General features: G+C 36.2%; 1 protein-coding gene across 2 annotated transcripts in view; it reads left to right on the top strand.

The window, feature by feature from the left end:
• Positions 1 to 18,643, top strand: part of ANKRD13C (ankyrin repeat domain 13C) — a 92,201-nt gene that overhangs the window by 21,441 nt on the left and 52,117 nt on the right. For both annotated transcript variants that reach the window (XM_047871001.1, XM_047871003.1), the window contains exon 2: positions 2,789 to 2,830. In XM_047871001.1, coding sequence (XP_047726957.1) covers positions 2,789 to 2,830 — 42 coding nt within the window. The remainder of the gene's footprint in view (positions 1 to 2,788; positions 2,831 to 18,643) is intronic.

Here is an 18,643-nt window from a genome sequence, read left to right on the forward strand (position 1 = left end):
TTTGTGAAAGACACAGATTCAGGTATTCAACAAGTCCAACCCAAGTAGAATAAACAAAGGAATCCACACGGGAGTGAAAAGGCTGATTAATTTGAAAAACAAAACAAAACATACACATAAGTGCAGCCAGAAATGTCATATTACTTTCAAAGGAGCAGTAGAAAGTTCTATGGCTGGCTTCTCAACAAAAAAGGAAACCATAAGACCACGTAGAATGTGAGGAAAAAATAGCATCCAATCAATAATTATATACTCAGTATAATATCCTTTTAAGATTGAAATTGAATACACATTTACAAACAAAAACCTGAGGGAAATCACTTATCAAACTATCACTAAAGGTAATCCTGAAGGATATGTTTTGAGTAGAAGAAAAATTCTAATGGAAGGTGGGAGATGAAGGAAGGAATGAAGAGCAGCAAAAATGGTAAGTAAATCTAAATGAATATTGACTCTATAAGATAAAAATAAAACCTCATAGGACTAGATAATAGCATAAAAGAAGATTGCTAGCTCCCTAAAAGGTCTGGGATTTTTGGAGAACTGGTTTGTTTTTTTGGAAAATAGCCTATGCCAGTAACTTGGCAACTCATAAAGTTTACTTCTTAAATAGTGTTGTGAGCAAAACTTCTTATCTGGGGACATGCTTCAGTGTATGATTATTAACAATGTGGGGCACCTGGGTGGCTCAGTAGGTTGGGCATCCGACTTGGGCTCAGGTTGTGATCCCATGGTTGTTTGGTTCAAGCCCCACATTGGGCTCTGTTCTGACAGTGCAGACAGAGCCTGCTTGGGATTCTCTCTCCTTCTCTCTGCCCCTCCCTGACTCACTCTCTTTTGAAATAAAAAAAAAAACAAAAAAACAAAACAAAACAAAAAAACCAACGTGTATTATAGAGGTTTCCATATCTCAAGTAAAATTAGTTATGAGGTATGAAAACTGGGGAGTAGATTGCCTAGTTGCTAGTGGAAATTTTATTTCGGGAAAATATAATGTGAATTATGTCCCCAAATCTGTCTTTTTGTTGTTGTTGTTCCTAATAGTGAAGACTAAGAAATTTACTGTAGTCCAGGTTTTTGTTTTGTAAAATTACTTACAGAGAAAATTTAAGTTTATTGAATTTATTAAACTTCTAAATTTTGCGCAAAATACTATCTGGCTATCTTTACAGACAGTTCTTATTCCACTGTGCTTTTATTCAGCAAAAGATTGTGTGTGTGTGTCTGTGTGTGTGTGTGTCTTAACCATCTGGATAGGTTTTGTCAAACTAAGAGAATGGGATAGATCATATACAAGGTTTTAAAATTTTTTTGGGGGGCGCCTGGGTGGCTCACTCGGTTGAACATCCAACTTTTGATTTTGGCTCAGGTCATGATCTCCTGGTTTGTAGGATAGGGCCCCACATTGGTCTCTGTGCTGGCAGCACGGAGCCTGCTTAGGGTTCCCTCTCACTCTCCTCTGCCTCTCCCCTGCTTGTGCATGTGTGTGTTCTCTCTGTCTCTCAAAATAAATAAGAAAGATTTTTTCTTTTGGATAGAGAGCACATGTGTGCGTGCGTGATGGTCAAGCAGGGGAGGGGCAGAGGGAGTAGGAGAGAGAATCTCAGGCAGGTTCCACACCCAGTGTGGAGCCCATCCCTGGTGCTCCATCTCATTACTATGAGATCATGACCTGAGCCAAAATCAAGAGTCAGACACCTAACCTACTGAGCCACCCAGGTGCCTTAGATCATATATAAGGTTTTTAGAACAAGTAGTTAAATCTTGTTTTATGCTGTATATGATTTCTTGATAAGTGTGCAGCTCATTTTATAGGCAAAAATTGTTCATGTGGTGCCTTCTGTAAAAATGCTAATACTGAATCTGAAAATTAGTATACACAAATTTTATTTAGTAACTTTATTTGCAAATATTACTATAGGTTTTCTTTCTTTTATAATCAAGAGGTTTTTAGGCTACTAGTGTGGCTTAGGGTATCATTTTGAAATTAAATTAGTCATTGTATAACATCAACTAAAAGGATATATTCCAAACTTCATAGTGTAGCCTTTTGCTTATCTTACCAATTTCATTATTTACTATTCTCTTTACCCCCACTGGCCATAAACATTTTTTGTTGTTTTTGTTGTTTGCAAAGTATGATCTGTTCTTGCATTTGAATGTAATTTGGGGGAATTGTTTTTAATTTTTAAATTGTTTTTAACACAGTATAATAGTGAGTTGCTTTATTTGCCTATAAATTTTTAACCCATTCAAGACTTATTTCAACATGGTCCCTCTTTAATAGTTAATTGTTTGCACAGACAAAATTAGGAGCTCTGTTCTTTATTCCATTATCATGCTATACTCTCTTTTATTCTAATAAGTAATAGCAATTATTTATTTTCCTATCAGTCTCTAACAGAAGACTTCTGAACGACTTGAGGGATTAGGTATTTTTGATATCTGTCCCCAAAGATGAGTATATAGTAGGTATTTAAATTGTTTGCTGAATGAACAAAGAATGATATGATAGAGAAATTAGCAGGAAAGGAATCTGTGAAATCTCTTGGGAGAAGAAATCTCAAAAGCAAACTGGTTATCCTTTTTTTTGGTGGGGGTTGGTTTAGAATACATTGTGTTTAGAAATCATGGCATCCTCTGACTTTGAATTTGCCATATAAACAGGGTCATTTTGCAGTCACATTTTACTTAAATCTGTCAGTGAAATTTCTGAAGGAGCTAAAACCACTTTTAAATAACAATTTTCTATGTTTTTACACTAATTTAATTTTTTTTTTAATTTTAGGAAACACTCCTTTACACCTTGCTGTGATGTTAGGAAATAAAGGTTAGTAAATATTTCCTTTCTTATGTTTAACTTCATTCATGTATTTTCACATTTAAAGCTTTTTAAGATGAATTTTGTCTTTTGAGTTTTGATTATTTTATTTGCTAATTGAGTTAAGAATCAATATATTAAAAATAATAACATTTTCTCATTTTCTGTAGTTCACCTCAAGAGTTAGTGGAAATCCTGTACTAACTTTATGCTTTTTGAAACTGTGTGTTTTTTCTTATTTGGTTATTTTATCAAGGAAGTATTTATAATTTCCAAATATTAAGATATGTTAGCTTTTATAATACTTTCAATATTCAGAGAGTTTTATAAGATTCTTTAATATGGACTGTTTTATATATCTAAACTCAGAAGTCTACACCTTTTGTATGTTAGATGTTTGTAAAATCTTAATATTTATTCTTTTTTTTTTAACGTTTTATTTATTTTTGAGACAGAGAGAGACAGAGCATGAACAGGGGAGGGGCAGAGAGAGAGGGAGACACAGAATCGGAAGCAGGCTGCAGGCTCTGAGCCATCAGCCCAGAGCCCGACGCGGGGCTCAAACTCACGGATCGCGAGATCATGACCTGAGCTGAAGTCGGCCGCTTAACCGACTGAGCCACCCAGGCGCCCCTATTTACTTATTCTTTAAAACAAAAACTTCATAGATGATTTAAAAGATTTACTTTGAGAGAGAGTAAGACAGAGTGTGAGCAGGATAGGGGCAGAGAGAAAGGGGAGACACAGAATCGGAAACAGGCTCTGGGCTCTGAGCTGTCAGCACAGAGCCTGATGGGGGGCTTGAACTCACGAACGATGAGATTATGACCTGAGCTGAAGTCAGACGCTTAACCAACTGAGCCAGCCAGGCGCCCCTGAAATATTTACTTTTTAAGGTTATTCCTAGAAGTGATAAAATCTTAGTTATCTGGCGTCCCAATAATCCTGGAGAGTGAGGATTTCAGATAGCTGATTAGTAACATTTTGAGTGCTGGATTTTTAAATTTTAGATGTGTTTGATAAAAACCTTTTAAAAACATAATCTTAAATTTTTAAATAGGCTAATGAATTTTTGTTAACATTTTTTCTTTCTGATAACCTAGAAGTATCATTTTGGGACAACTATTATTGATACAAAGTATAATACAGTTAGTGTAAACATTTGATCTGAACGTATGCAGATCCCAGGGGTGTTATCAGTACTTGCTTTGTTGAAAAACAAAATTTTTTTGTCAGTTTGGTTTTTAAGTTTATATGCCTAAGCACATGATCTGTAGGATAATTTAATATTGACTTTAATTCTGTATAAATTGGTGACTCGTATTTTGTTTTCATTTTTAAATTTATTTTATGCTGTTTTTTTTTTTACCTTCTTGCAAGAAATACGAGTAACTTCAAAGTTAAGAGAGATTTATTAAGAGGCTACATATTGTAGAAACTCAAGAAATGGGGACTACCTATGTCTCAGACTCTGTCTACCTACTTACCTACCATCTGTCTATCTCTTCTGGTGTGTCTGCTGTTCTTTATGTATATGTAAATTATAGATATAATATTTATAACACTAAGAGGAGACAAAGCAAATATGATAAAATGTTAACAACTATTGAACCTAGGTAGAGAGTATTTAAATGTTCATTGAGATCATCTGTTTTTCTGTATGTTTGAAATTTTTTATAGTATTCAAAGAGAAACAGAATTGGTATTATGCTTTATCATAGGTTTAAATTTGTTTTATTGTTGACATTTATTCATTTTTGAGAGACAGAGCATGAGCGGGGAAGGGGCAGAGAGAGAGGGAGACACAGAATCGGAAGCAGGCTCCAGGCTCTGAGCTGTCAGTACAGAGCCCGACACGGGGCTTGAACTCTCAAACCGCGAGATCATGACCGGAGCCAAAGTTGGACGCTCAACCGACTGAACCACCCAGGTGCCCCTATCATAGGTTTATATTAGCATGTCTAAATTATGTTTCACAGAACATTAGTTTTATGGCATACTAATAATATTTAGGGGAAAATATTTCCAGGTCAAATCGATTTGGAAAATATGGGTTTAATAACTATTAAGCAGTTTTCTTTATTATGGACTTTCTTAGAACTTTGATACGCTTATATGCACTGTGACCTTCTGAGTTGGGGCAGGTGTTGGATATAGAGTCATTATTCCCAAAGTTATCTGATTTTTTTCCACATGTATCCTGAGAGATTAGAGTTCTGTGGAAGGTATTTTGGGGAAACATTTGGTTAAGTGATTCAGTATCTGCACATAATGTCAATATTTGCTTTTTCTGAGTCCTTTTCATATAGAATAGGTCCAACCATTAATAATACTGATCCATTTTACATTAAAACAATTTTTTTTAATGTTTATTTATTTTTGAGAGAAAGAGAGACAGAGCATGAGTGGGGGAGGGGTAGAGAGAGACAGAGACACAGAATCCAAAGCAGGCTCCAGGCTCTGAGCTGTCAGCACAGAGCCTGACGCAGAGCTTGAACTCACGAGCTGTGTGATCATGACCTGAGCCAAAGTCAGATGCTTAACTGCCTGAGCCACCCAGGCACCCCCCATTTACGTGTTTTTACTTGTATATTCTTTTTTGCTTTTTTCTTTACGACCTTTAAACATTTTTGAAATTTGATTACACAGGAGTGTTATTGAAATGTGTAGTGGAAGATAAAACATCTACCTTATTGGGGTGCCTGGGTGCCTCACTTGGTTAAGCATCTGACTTCAGCTCAGGTCATGATCTCATGGTTCATGACTTTAAGCCCCACATCAGGCTTTCTGCTGTCAGCACAGCACCCGCTTTGGATCCTCTGTTGCCTACTCTCTCTGCCCTCTCCCACTCATTCTCTCTCTATCTCTCTCTCAAAAATAAACATTAAACAAATATATAAGGGTGCCTGGGTGGTTCAGTTGGTTAAGTCCAACTCTTGGTTTCGCTCAGGTCATGATCTCATGGTTTTGTGAGTTCAAGTCCGGTGTCAGGCTCTGTACTGATGGTACAGAACCGGCTTGGGATTCTCTGCCTCCCTGTCGCTCTGCCCTGCCCTCTCCAACTCTCATTGTCTCTGTCTCTCTTAAGATAAATAAACTTAAAAAAATATATATTATATATATACATATATATATACACACATGTATATATATATATATATATATATATAAATCTACCTTATTAATTCTGTAATTTAATTTTGCATGGTACCATTGTTCAGTCTATGCCACTCCATTTCATCTTCTTCTTTAGAGAGAAATGTACTGTACCTTTACTGATTCATTGTTGAAGGAGCACTTGCTGTTTGTATACTTATTTGTAAACACAGTAAAAATACTCAGGGTACCCAAACAATATTTGTTGATTGATTTAAAGAGAAGTACCCCAGGACTTTTGCACTTTTATTTACTTCTGTCATTCATCTTAACTTAATAACTGTTCCTTTCACCATTGAAATCTGATTTTTTTCTGTATTTCTGGGTCTATTGACCATGTTGGCCTTTGAGGCTGGGAAGTTGTTGAACTATAGATTTGAACTGAAATGGAAAGAACATCATACTTAAAGAAGGTTTCGGGAATCTTTAGAAGAAGAAAAAGAAAAGAAATCTTTTCTTATCCTTTTGGTTAGACATCATAGAAAGGTTCTTCAGATCAGTTGCTTCAACTTTTAATTCATTCTTTTGGATCTGCAGTTTTAAATTTTTTGTCTGAAATAACTCTAGGGTTATTATAATTTCTCACTCTCATAAGAGTGTGTCTGGATGTTCTCTTTTGTTTGCACTGTCCTATTTATCTTATTCTCTCTCTTTGTATTTTATTACCTTTATAAATCTTGCTTATTTATATGTGATTTCTGTTCCTCATAATTTCATTTTATCCATATTCCTTAAGGCCCAGCTTCTTTGTTGCATTTATATATTTTCTTAAAAAAATAATTTATTGTCATGTTGGCTAACATACAGTGTATATAGTGTAGTTTTGGCTTCAGGAGTAGATTCCTGTGATTCATCACTTACATACAACACCCAATGCTCATCCCAACAAATGCCCTCCTCAATACCCATTTCCCATTTTCCCTTCTCCCCCAAGCTCTCTCCCCCATCAACTATTAGTTCTCTGTCTTTAGAAGTATGTTATGGTTTGCCTCCCTCTCTGTAATTTGTTTTTCTTCCCTTCCCCTATGGTCTTCTGCTAAGTTTCTCAAATTCCACATATAAATGAAAACATACAATATCTGTCTTTTTCTGACTGGTTTATTTCACTTAGCGTAATACCATCCAGTTCCATCCATGTTGTTGCAAATGGCAAGGTTTCATTCTTTTACATTGCTGAGTACTATTCCATTGTATAAATATACCACATCTTCTTTACCCATTCATCAGTTTATGGACATTTGGCTCTTTCCATAATTTGGCTATTGTTGATGGCACTGCTATATATAAACATTGGGGTTCATGTACCCCTATGAATCACTCCTGTATCCTTTGGATAAATTCTAGTAGTGCTATTGATGGGTCATAGGGTAATTCTATTTTAATTTTTTGAGGAATCTCCACGTTGTTTTCCAGAGTGGCCGCATCAGTTTGCATTCCTGCCAACAGTGCAAGAGGGTTCCCATTTCTCCACATCCTCGCCATCATCTGTTGTTTCCTGAGTTGTTAATTTTAGCCACTCTGACTGGTGTGAGATGGAGCTCAATGAGGTTTTGATTGTATTTCCCTGATGACGCGGGATGTTGAGCATCTTTTCATGTGTCTGTTAGCCATCTGGGTATATTCTTTGGAAAAGTGTCTATTCATGTCTTCTGCCCATTTCTTCGCTGGATTATTTGTTTTTCAGGTGTTGAGTTTGGTAAGTTTTGATACTAACCCTTTATCTGATAGGTCATTTGCAAATACCTTCTCCTATTCTGTTGGTTGACTTTTAGTTTTGTTGATTTCTTTCCTTTGCTGTGTAGAAGCTTTTTATCCTGATGAAGTGCCAATAGTTCATTTTTGCTTTTTATTTCACTTGCTGTCAGAGACCTGTCAAGTAAGAAGTTGCTGCGGCCGAGGTCAAAGAGATTGTTGCCTGTTTTCTCTCTAGGGTTTTGATGGTTTCCTGTCTCACATTTAGCCTTTCATCCATTTTGAGTTTATTTTTGTGTATGGTGTAAGAAAGTGGTCCAGTTTCATTCCTACATGTTGCTGTCCAATTCTCCCGACACCATTTGCTAAAGAGACTTTTTTCCATCGGTTATTCTTTCCTGCTTTGTCAAAGATTAGTTGGCCGTACACTTGTGGGTCTAGTTGTGGGTTCTCTCTTCTATTCCATTGGTCTGTGTGTCTGTTTTTGTGCCGATACCATACTGTCTTGATGATTACAGCTTTGGAGTAGAGGCTAAAGTTTGGGATTTAGTGATGCCTCCCACTTTGGTTTTCTTTTTCAACATCACTTTGCCTGTTCAGAGTCCTTTGTGGTTCCATACAAATTTCAGGATTATTTGTTCTAGCTTTGAGAAGAATGCTGGTGTAATTTTGATTGGGATTGCATTGAATGTATAGATTGGGAAGTGTTGACATTTTAACAATATTTGTTCTTCCGATCCATGAGCATGGAATGTTTTTCCATTTCTTCGTGTCTTCTTCAATTTCTTTCATAAACTTACTATAGTTTTCAGCATATAGATCTTTTACCTCTTTGCTTAGGTTTATTCCTAGGTATTTTATGATTCTTGGTGTAATTGTAAATGGGATCGATTCCTTGATGTCTCTTTCTGTTGCTTTATTATTGGTATGTAGAAATGCAACCAATTTCTGTACATTGATTTTATATCCTGAAACTTTGCTAAATTCATGTATCTGTTCTACCAGTGTTTTGGTGGAGTTGTTCAGGTTTTCCATGTAGTGTATCATGTCATCTGTGAAAAGTGAAAGTTTGACTTCTCCTTTGCCAGTTTAGATGCCTTTTACTTCATTTTGTTGTCTGATTGCTGAGGCTAGGACTTCTAACACAATGTTAAACAACACTGGTGAGAATGGACGTCTCTCTCTCTCTCTCTCTCTCTCTCTCTCTCTCTCTCTCCTTGCCCCTCCCATACACACACACTTTCTCTCAAAATAAATAAATAAGCTTAAAAAAAAAATAGCCTAGTAGGTATCCTTGCACATCTTCCTTCTTTTTTATATAACAGAGGGGATTAGTTTGTTTTTAATGAAGTTAAATCACTATATACAGTACTATGCTATATTTTTGTTTTCATTCAAAAGTTTATCATGAAATAGTTGTACAAGTTCATAGATCTTTATGAATGTTTATGTTCCTCTAACTTCTTTATATGTACACACATACACACTTATTTTCATAAAACTTGATGGTAGGTTTCTTGAAGGGAGAATCCATTTTACTTACTTACTTGTTTATTTATTTATAAAATTCTTTTTAACTGAAAAAAAAATTCTTTCTTTTCAGTTTTTTCCAAGTTTTTATTTATTCTGGTTAACATACAGTGTAATATTTGTTTCAGGTATAGAATTTAGTGGTTTATCACTTACATACAATACCCAGTGCTCATCAGAGCAACTGCCCTCCTCAATACCCATCACCCATTTAACCTATCCCACTGTCCCGTAACCCTCAGTTTGTTCTCCTTGGTTGAGAGTCTGTTTTGTGATTTGCCTCTCTCTTGTTTTCCCCCTATTGTTCGTCTCTTTTGTTTCTTAAATTCCACATATGAGTGAAATCATATGGTATTTGTCTTTCTCTGACTGACTTATGTCATTTATCATAATAGTCTCTGGCTCTATCCCTATCAATGCAAATGGCAAGATTAAATTCTTTCTGATGACTAATATTCCCATTGTGTGTGTGTGTGTGTGTGTGTGTGTGTGTGTGTGTGTGTATACATACACATAATTACACACCACATCGCCTTTATCCATTTATCTGTCGATGGGCATTTGGGTTTTTTTCCAGAATTTGGTTATTGGTAATGCTGCTATAAACATTGATGTGCATGTATACCTTTGAATTAGTATTTTTGTATCCTTTGAGTAAATATCTAGTCTTGCAATTGCTGGATCATAGGGTAGTTCTAGTTTTAACTTTTTGAGGAAACTCCATATTGTTTTCCACAGTGGCTGCACCAATTTGCATTCTCACCTACAGTGTAGGAGGGTTCCCTGTTTTCCACATCCTCGTCAACATCCATTGTCTCCTGTGTTGTTAATTTTAGCCATTCTGACAGGTGTGAAGTAGTATCTCATCATAGTTTTGATTTGTATTTTCCTAATGATGAATGATGTTGAGCATCTTTTCATGTGTCTGTTGGCCATCTGGATGTCTTCTTTGGAAAAATGTCTATTCATGTCTTTTGCCTGTTTTTTAACTGGATTGTTTGTTTTTTGGGTGTTGAGTTTAATAAGTTCTTTATAGATTTTTGGATATAACCCTTTATAAGATATGACATTTATAGATATCTTCTCCCATTCTATAATTTTCCTGATTGATTCCTTTGCTGTACAGAAGCATCTTATCTTGATGAGGTCCCAGTAGTTCATTTTTGCTTTTGTTTCCCTTGCTTTTGGAGACATGTCTAGTAAGATGTTGCTGTGGCTGATGTCAAAGGGGTTTCTGCCTGCATTCTTCTCTAGGATTTTGATGGTTCCTTGTGTCACATTTGGTTCTTTCATCTATTTTGAATTTATTTTTGTGTATGGTGTAAGTAAGTAGTCTAGTTTCATTCTTTTGCATATTGCTGTCCAGTTTTCCCAACACCATTTCTTAAAGAGACTGTCTTTTTTCCATTGGGTATTTTTTTCCTGCTTTGTCAAAGATTAGTTGACCATATAGTTGTGGGTCTTTTTACGGGGTTTCTGTTCATTCCATTGATCCATGTGTCTGTTTTTGTGCCAGTACCATACTGTCTTGATTACTGCAGCTTTGTAACATAACTTGAGGTCTAGAATTGTGATGCCTCCAGCTTTGCTTTTCTTTTTCAGATTGCTTTAACTCTTTGAGGTCTTTTGTGGTTCCATACAAATTTTAGGATTGTTTGTTCTAGCTCTGTGAAAAATGCTGGTGGTAGTTAGATAGGGGTTGCTATAAATGTGTAGATTGCTTTGGGTGGTATAGACAATTTAACAATATTTGTTCTTCCTGTCTGTGAGCATGGAATGTCTTTCCATTTCTTTGTGTTATTTTCAATTTCTTTCATCAGTGTTTTATAGATTCAGAGTACAGATCTTTTACCATTTTGGTAATGTTTATTCCTAGGTATCTTACGGTTTTTGGTGCAATTGTAAATGGGATTGATTCCTTGATTTCTCTTTGTGCTGCTTCATTATTGGTATACAGAAATGGAACAGATTTCTCTATGTTGATTTTGTATCCTGTGACTTTACTGAATTCGTGTGTCAGTTCTAGCGGTTTTTGGTGGAGTCTTTTGGGTTTTCTATATAGAGTATCATGTCATCAGCAAATAGTGAAAGTTTGACTTCTTCCTTGCCAATTTAGATGCCTTTTATTTCTTTTTGTTATCTGATTGCTGAGGTGAGTACTTCCAGTATTATGTTAAATAACCGTGGTGAGAGTGGGCCTCCCTGTCTTGTTCCTGGCCCTAGAGGGAGAGCTCTCAGGTTTCCCCATTGAGGCTGATACTAGCTATTGAATTTTCATATATGGGTTTTACTATGTTGAGATATGTTCCCTTTATCTCTACTTTGCTGAAGGTTTTTATCATGAATGGATATTGTACTTTGTCAAATGCTTTTTCTACATCTAATGAGAGGATCATATGTTTCTTATCCTTACTTTTATTAATGTATCACAGTGATTGATTTGTGAAAATTGAGCTACTCTTACAGGCCAGGAATAAATCCCACTTGATCATGGTGATTGATTCTTTTAATGTACTGTTGGATATGATTTGCTGGTATCTTCTTGAGAATTTTTGCATCCATGTTCATCAGGGATATTGGCCTGTAGTTCTTTTTTTAGTGGAGTCTTTGGTTTTGGAATCAGGGTAATTCTGGCCTCATCAAATGAGTTTGGAAGTTTTCCTTCCATTTCTATTTTTTGGAATAGTTTGAGAAGAATAGGTATTAACTCTTTAAATGTTTGGTAGTATTCCCCTGTGAATTCCTTCTGGCCCTGGACTTTGGTTTGTTGGGTGATTTTTGACTACTGATTCAATTTCTTTCCTTTTTATCAGTTTGTTCAAATTTTCTATTTCTTCCTGTTTTAGTTTTAGTAGTTTATATGTTTCTAAGACTTTCCATTTCTTCCAGATAGTCTGATTTGTTGGCATATAATTATTCATAATATTCTCTTATAATTGTATTACTGTGGTGTTGGTTGTTATTTCTCTTCTCTCTTTTGTTATTTTATTCATTTGGGTCCTTTTACTTTTCTTTTTGATAAGTCTGGCAAGATTTTATTAATTTTTATTAATATTTTTATTAATTTTATTAATTTTTTAAGAGAACCAGCTCCTGGTTTAATTGATTTGTTCTGCTTTTTTGTTTGTTTCTATATCATTTATTTCTGCTCTAATTTTTATTATTTCCCTTTTTCTGCTGGTAGGTTTTGTTTGTTCTTTTTATAGCTCTGTTAGTAAGGCTAAGTTGTTTGAGATTTTTCTTGCTTTTTGACATAGACCTGTATTGCTATATATAGTTCTCTCTTATGACTGTTTTACTATATCCCAAAGGTTTTAGATGACTGTGTTTTCATTTTTATGAGTTTCCATGTATTTTTTAATTCCTTCTTTAATTTTCTGGTTGACCCTTCATTCTTTAGTAGCATGTTCTTTAACCTCCATGTAGTTGTGGTCTTTCCACTTTTTTCTTATGGTTGACTTCAAGTTTCATAGCTTTGTTGTCAGAAAAGATACATGGTATGATCTCAGTTTTTTTGTATTTATTGAGGTCTGATTTGTGACCCAGTATGTGATCTATTCTGGAGAATGGTCCATGTGCATTTGAAAAAAAATGTGTATCATTTAAAGCTAGTTTTTTATTTAAAACTAGTATTTCCTTGTTTTTCTGTTTAAGATGATCTGTCCATTGATGTAAGTGGGGTATTAAAGTTGCTTACTATTATTGTATTATTATCAATGAGTTCTTTTATTATTATTTTTTTTTAAGTTTATTTATGTATTTTGAGAGAGACAGCAGATGTGTGAGCTGGGGAGGGGCAGAGAGAAAGAGAGAGAAAGAATCCCAAGCAATTCCACACTGTCAGTGCATAGTCTGACTTGGGGCTCAAGCCCTGGAACTGAGATCATGACCTGAGCTGAAATCAAGGGTTGGTCACTTAACCACTTGAACCACCCAAGTACCTCTTTTGTTTGTTATTAATTGTTTTATCTGTTTGGGTGTTGCCAATTTGAGGGCATAAATATTTCAGTTGTTGCATCTTTTTGTTGGATAGTCCCCTTTATTATGATATAGTGCCCTTCTTCATCTCTTGTTAGAGTCTTTGTTTTGGAATGTAGCTTGTCTGGGAGTACCTGTGTGACTCAGTCAGTTGAGCGTCCAACTCCTGATTTCAGATCAAGTCCTGATCTCATGTTCATGAATTTGAGCCCTGCTTTGAGCTCTGTGCTGGGAGCACAGATCCTGCTTGGAATTCTCTCTCCCTCTCTCTGCCCCTCACCCACATTCTCTCTTTCTCTCTTTCTGTCTCACTCTGTCTCTCTCAAAATAAATAAAACGTAAAAAATGTAGTTTGATATAAGTATTGTAACTCTTGCTTTCTTTTGACAACCATTTGCATGATAAATATTTATCCTCTCATTTTCGATCTGTAGGTGTCTTTAGGTCTAAAATGATTCTCTTGTAGGCAGCATATAGATGGTTGCTTTTTATTTTTTTTTATCCATTTTGACACCCTGTGTCTTTTGATTGGAGCATTTAGTCCATTAATTTCAGAGTAATTATTGATATGTGTTAGTGCTGATTTATTACCTGTTTTGTCATGATTCCTGGAGATTTTCTCTGTTTCTTTCTAGTCTTGTGTGACTTTTGGTCTTTCCATCCCACTCAAAGAATCCCCTTTAACATTTCTTGTAGGGCTGATTTAGTGTTCATGAACTCCTTTGGTTTTTGTTTGTATGGGAAACTCTTTATCTCTCCTTCTGATCTGAATGAGTATTCTTCTTTGCAGATTTTTCTCATTTAGCATGTTGAGTATATTATGCCACTCCCTTCTGGTTTGCCAAGTATCTGTGGAGAGAGATGCTACTAGCCTTATGGGTCTTACCTTGTGAGTTAGGGATTTCCTTTGTCTGGATGCTTTTAGGATTTTTTCTTTATCACTAGATTTTGCAGATTTAACTATAATATGTCTTCGTGTTAGCCTGCTTTTTATTGATTTTGATGGGAGTTCTCTCTACCTCCTGGATTTGGATGCCTGTTTTTTGCCCCAGATTAATAAGTTTTCAGCTGTTATTTCCTCCAGTAAACCTGCTCCCTTTTCATTCTCTTCTTTTTCTGGGACTCCTATGATAAGGATGTTACTAAGTTTGATGGAGTCACTGAGTTCCCTAAGTCTATTCCTGTGATACATCATTCTTCTTTCTCTTTTGTTGAGCTTCATTATTTTACATGATTCCATTTCTGTATCACTTGTTCATTCCTGTGCTGCTTCTATCCTTATGGTCATTACAACCAATTAGTTTTGAACCTCAGATGCTGCATTTTTTTCATTTTTGCCTACTTGTTTTTTAGCTCTTTTATGTCTGTGGTAAGTCATGTCCCTGATGTCTTCCATGCTTTTCTCAAGTCCAGTTAGTATCCTTATGACTGTTGCTTTAAATTTTGCATCAGGCATATTATATGTGTTTCAATTTAATCTTTGGCTATGACCTTTTCTTGTTCTTTCTTTTGGGATGAATTCCTCTGGCTTGGCATTTTGTCTTGGTCTCTGTCTTCTCTCTGTGTTAGAAAATCCTGTTGTGTTTCCTGTTCCTGCGTTTAATGGCTTTATGAAGAAGAGGTCATTTAATGTCCAGGGCCTGGTGCTTCAGGAAGTGTCTCTGGCGTTTGCTGTGTGCACTCTGCTGCTGCATTTTGGCTGCTCTCTCCCTTAGGTCAGTCATCTGCAGAGGCTCTCCTTGCCTGCAATAAACAGTGTTTGGATCTTGGCCAGAGTTTTAATAGGTGTGTTGTGGTCTGCCTGTTAAATGAGACCTGATGCTATTTCCACTAGAACTGAAGCTTTGCGGAACTCTTTGGTCAATAGATGAGGTGCATGCAAGGGTTTGTGCTGGTCTTGTGGGGAAGGGGCCTGCTGCTGTGGTCCTTAGGCACATTTGCCCAAGAAAAGCAGCACCAGCAGAACACAGGGGCTGGGGACCTGTTGTAATCAGGTTAAGCAGACAGTGTTGACACTGTGCTATTTACTGAAGTTGGTTTATGCTGAGGGGTGGGGAGGGGGTTGGGGGGGGAATGGCACCAGCCAGCACCTTTTTCCCCAGAGAGGGGATCCCATGCTTGCTGTCCTCAGGATAGCCCTCCCAGTAGAGTGCATTATTTCCCCTCATGCATCCTAGATGTTTTTCAGATTGCTGTTTTCACACTGTCTCCAGGTCGCTTGCTTGCTTGCTTGTCTGGAACAGTGCTGTGCACTTTGGGCTCTATGACAGCCAAACTTGCTGACTTTTAAAACTCCAAACTTTAGGTACCTGGTGTGGCAGGGCCTGTATTGGTCTTCCGGGTGAGGGTCTCACTGTGCTGGGACAGATGCAGGTTTGACCCAGAAGGGTAGTCACGACAGCATGAGCGGCATGGGATTTGGACCGAAGCAGGCTAAACAGCCATTTTCCCAGTTAGCCACCCTCAGTAGGTGCCTCTGCACTTATGCTGAGGGATGGAGGAGTGAAATGACACTCACTAACTCCTTTGTTCACAGAGAGGCAATGGCACCTGTCACAGATACCTCCAAGAAGAGGGAACAGTCTCCCTCCATGTGCTCTAGGCAATCCTCAGATTGCACTGTCTGCCCTGGGGTTGCTTGCCTGACTTCTCTCCAGAAGTAGGGCAGTGCCCTCAGGTCTCTATCCCAGCCAAGCCCACAGGGCTCCAAAACTCCAGTCTTTGAGCGCTGCTGTTTGCAAAAACTCATGAAAATCAGCCCCTTTTGTTTTCCCAGCCAGTGGCTTTGGGGAAGTATTCTCCTTGTGCTTATTCCTGTTCACTCCACTCTCTTGTCTTTCTCTATGACCAGGGCTCCCTCCCTTCCCCAGCACCTGCAGTCCTTTTCAACCCCAAACCACTTCTCTGGGCTTCCTACCTTCCTCAGTATGCCCCCCCTCCCCCAGTTGTGCAGTGTTTTCTTTCAGTCCTCAGGTAAATTTTTTGGGTATTTAGAATGATTTGATAGTTATCTAGCTGTGTTTGAGGGACGAGGCAATCCTAAGTTCCTCCTACTCTACCGCCATCTTGGCTTCTGCCCCTCTTACCTCTCTTCTTTCAGTAAACATGTTAGCAATCTGCTGGATATTCTTCCATACTTTTCCCCATGTTTATTATTACATATAAAAGTGTATGTGAATCTAAACACATACTTACAAAGGTAATTAAGTTATTTTCTAAAAAATGGGATCATAATACACTTCTGCGTGAGGAGATTTGTGATATCATTCAGCAGTACAACGTGGACATTCTTTTATATCTGTTGGGATGGCTTAAATTCATTCTTTTTAAACATGTGTCTTTTGGGGTACCTGGATGGCTCATTTAGTAGAGCATGTGACTTCTGATCTCAGGGTCATGAGTTCAAGCCTTACATTGGGTGTAAAGCTTACTTAAAAAGTTAAACAAAATAAAAATTTGTCTTGTTTCCATTCTTTTTTCTTTCAGTGCTTCATTATGAAAAATTACATATACTCAGAAAAACAGAAATATGATCACAATGAACATTCAGATACTCTGTACCTAGGTTCAGTGTTTGATAACATTTTGTCAGATTTGCTTTGTCTTTCTCTTAGTGTTATATATATTATTTTTTCTGTTTCGTTTGAAAGTTTCACATAGACATCATGACATTTTACCTCCAAATACCTTAGCATGCATCTCTAAGAATAAGGACATTCTCTTTCATAACCACAATATTCTTATCACTTAAGAAAATTAATATTATTATAATCTCTAATATCTAATCCATATTTAAATTTTTCCAGTTGTTCCAAAAATGTCCTTTATATGTCCTTTATATTGAGTCAAAACTCAATTAATTGAGGTTTAGTCATTGCATTTGGTTGTTATATCACATTATTTTAATATAGAAAAGTTTGCCTGCTTTTTTTTCTTCCTTTATACCTTACTTTTTGAATTGCATGCCAGTCAATTTGTAGAATGTCCTTCATCTCAGATTTGCCTGATTATTTTCTCATGATGTGATTTAACTTATTCCTTGTATCTTTCTTCAAATTGAAAATTAGCTATCAAGATTTGATTAGATTCAAGTTAAACATTTCTGGACAAAATACTACATAGGTGACATTTTGAACTTTATATTGAATCACATTAGAAACACTAACCTGGTTGCTTTGTCCTTTAATATGACACTATTCTTAAAAAATGGCTGTATAACTCTCAACAATAGCCAAATTATGGAAAGAGCCTAAATGTCCATCAACTGATGAATGGATAAAGAAATTGTGGTTTATATACACAATGGAGTACTACGTGGCAATGAGAAAGAGTGAAATATGGCCTTTTGTAGCAACGTGGATGGAACTGGAGAGTGTGATGCTAAGTGAAATAAGCCATACAGAGAAAGACAGATACCATATGGTTTCACTCTTATGTGGATCCTGAGAAACTTAACAGAAACCCATGGGGGAGGGGAAGGAAAAAAAAAAAAAAAAGAGGTTAGAGTGGGAGAGAGCCAAAGCATAAGAGACTCTTAAAAACTGAGAACAAACTGAGGGCTGATGGGGGGTGGGAGGGAGGAGAGGGTGGGTGATGGGTATTGAGGAGGGCACCTTTTGGGATGAGCACTGGGTGTTTTATGGAAACCAATTTGACAATAAATTTCATATATTGGAAAAAAAAAAAAAAAAAAGGATTCCGGACCTCAGTTTCCCCAACTGTAAAACAGGGATAACGATGGTACTTACTTCATAGGGTTAGTAAAGATTAATGAATTAATAGAAATAAAGCGCTTAGTAGCTGGCATGCTGTAGGTGTTCAGTAAACACCAGCAACTGTTAGTTGTCTCCTTATGTGAACCAATAAAGCCCAAATGGACAATAAAAAAAAAAAATGGCTGTATATTACTCTAGTGGTGTAGATACATCCTATTAATCAGTCATTCTCACATGATGGATATTCACTTAGTTTCCAGTGTATTTTCCATTATAAACTGCTAAAATAAACATTCTTATACATGTATTCTTATACACTGCTACAGATGTTCCTAAGTACCTCTGTGAAATTTCTATTTTACTTTATCTTAATAAAATTTAGTATTGTTATTCCTAGTGCTGTGTGCTAATATAGTTTATTCCTTCTATGACTAGGAATCACATTCTTCTTCCATCTCAGTTAACCTACATCATACTATCATAACACTCTTATTTCCTTCAGAGCACTTACCATTAACTGATATATATATATATATATATATATATATATATATATATATATATATATATTTCTTAATAGTTTACTTATTTTCTTCTAACAAAGGATGTATGCTGTCTCTCTTTTTTAAATTTGTTTATTTATTTTTTATTTTTTTTTATTTTTATTTTTATTTTTATTTTTAAAAAAAATTTTTTTTTTCAACGTTTATTTATTTTTGGGACAGAGAGAGACAGAGCATGAACGGGGGAG

This window comes from Prionailurus viverrinus, chromosome C1 (assembly GCF_022837055.1).
Source record: "Prionailurus viverrinus isolate Anna chromosome C1, UM_Priviv_1.0, whole genome shotgun sequence".
Classification (NCBI taxonomy): Eukaryota; Metazoa; Chordata; class Mammalia; order Carnivora; family Felidae; genus Prionailurus; species Prionailurus viverrinus.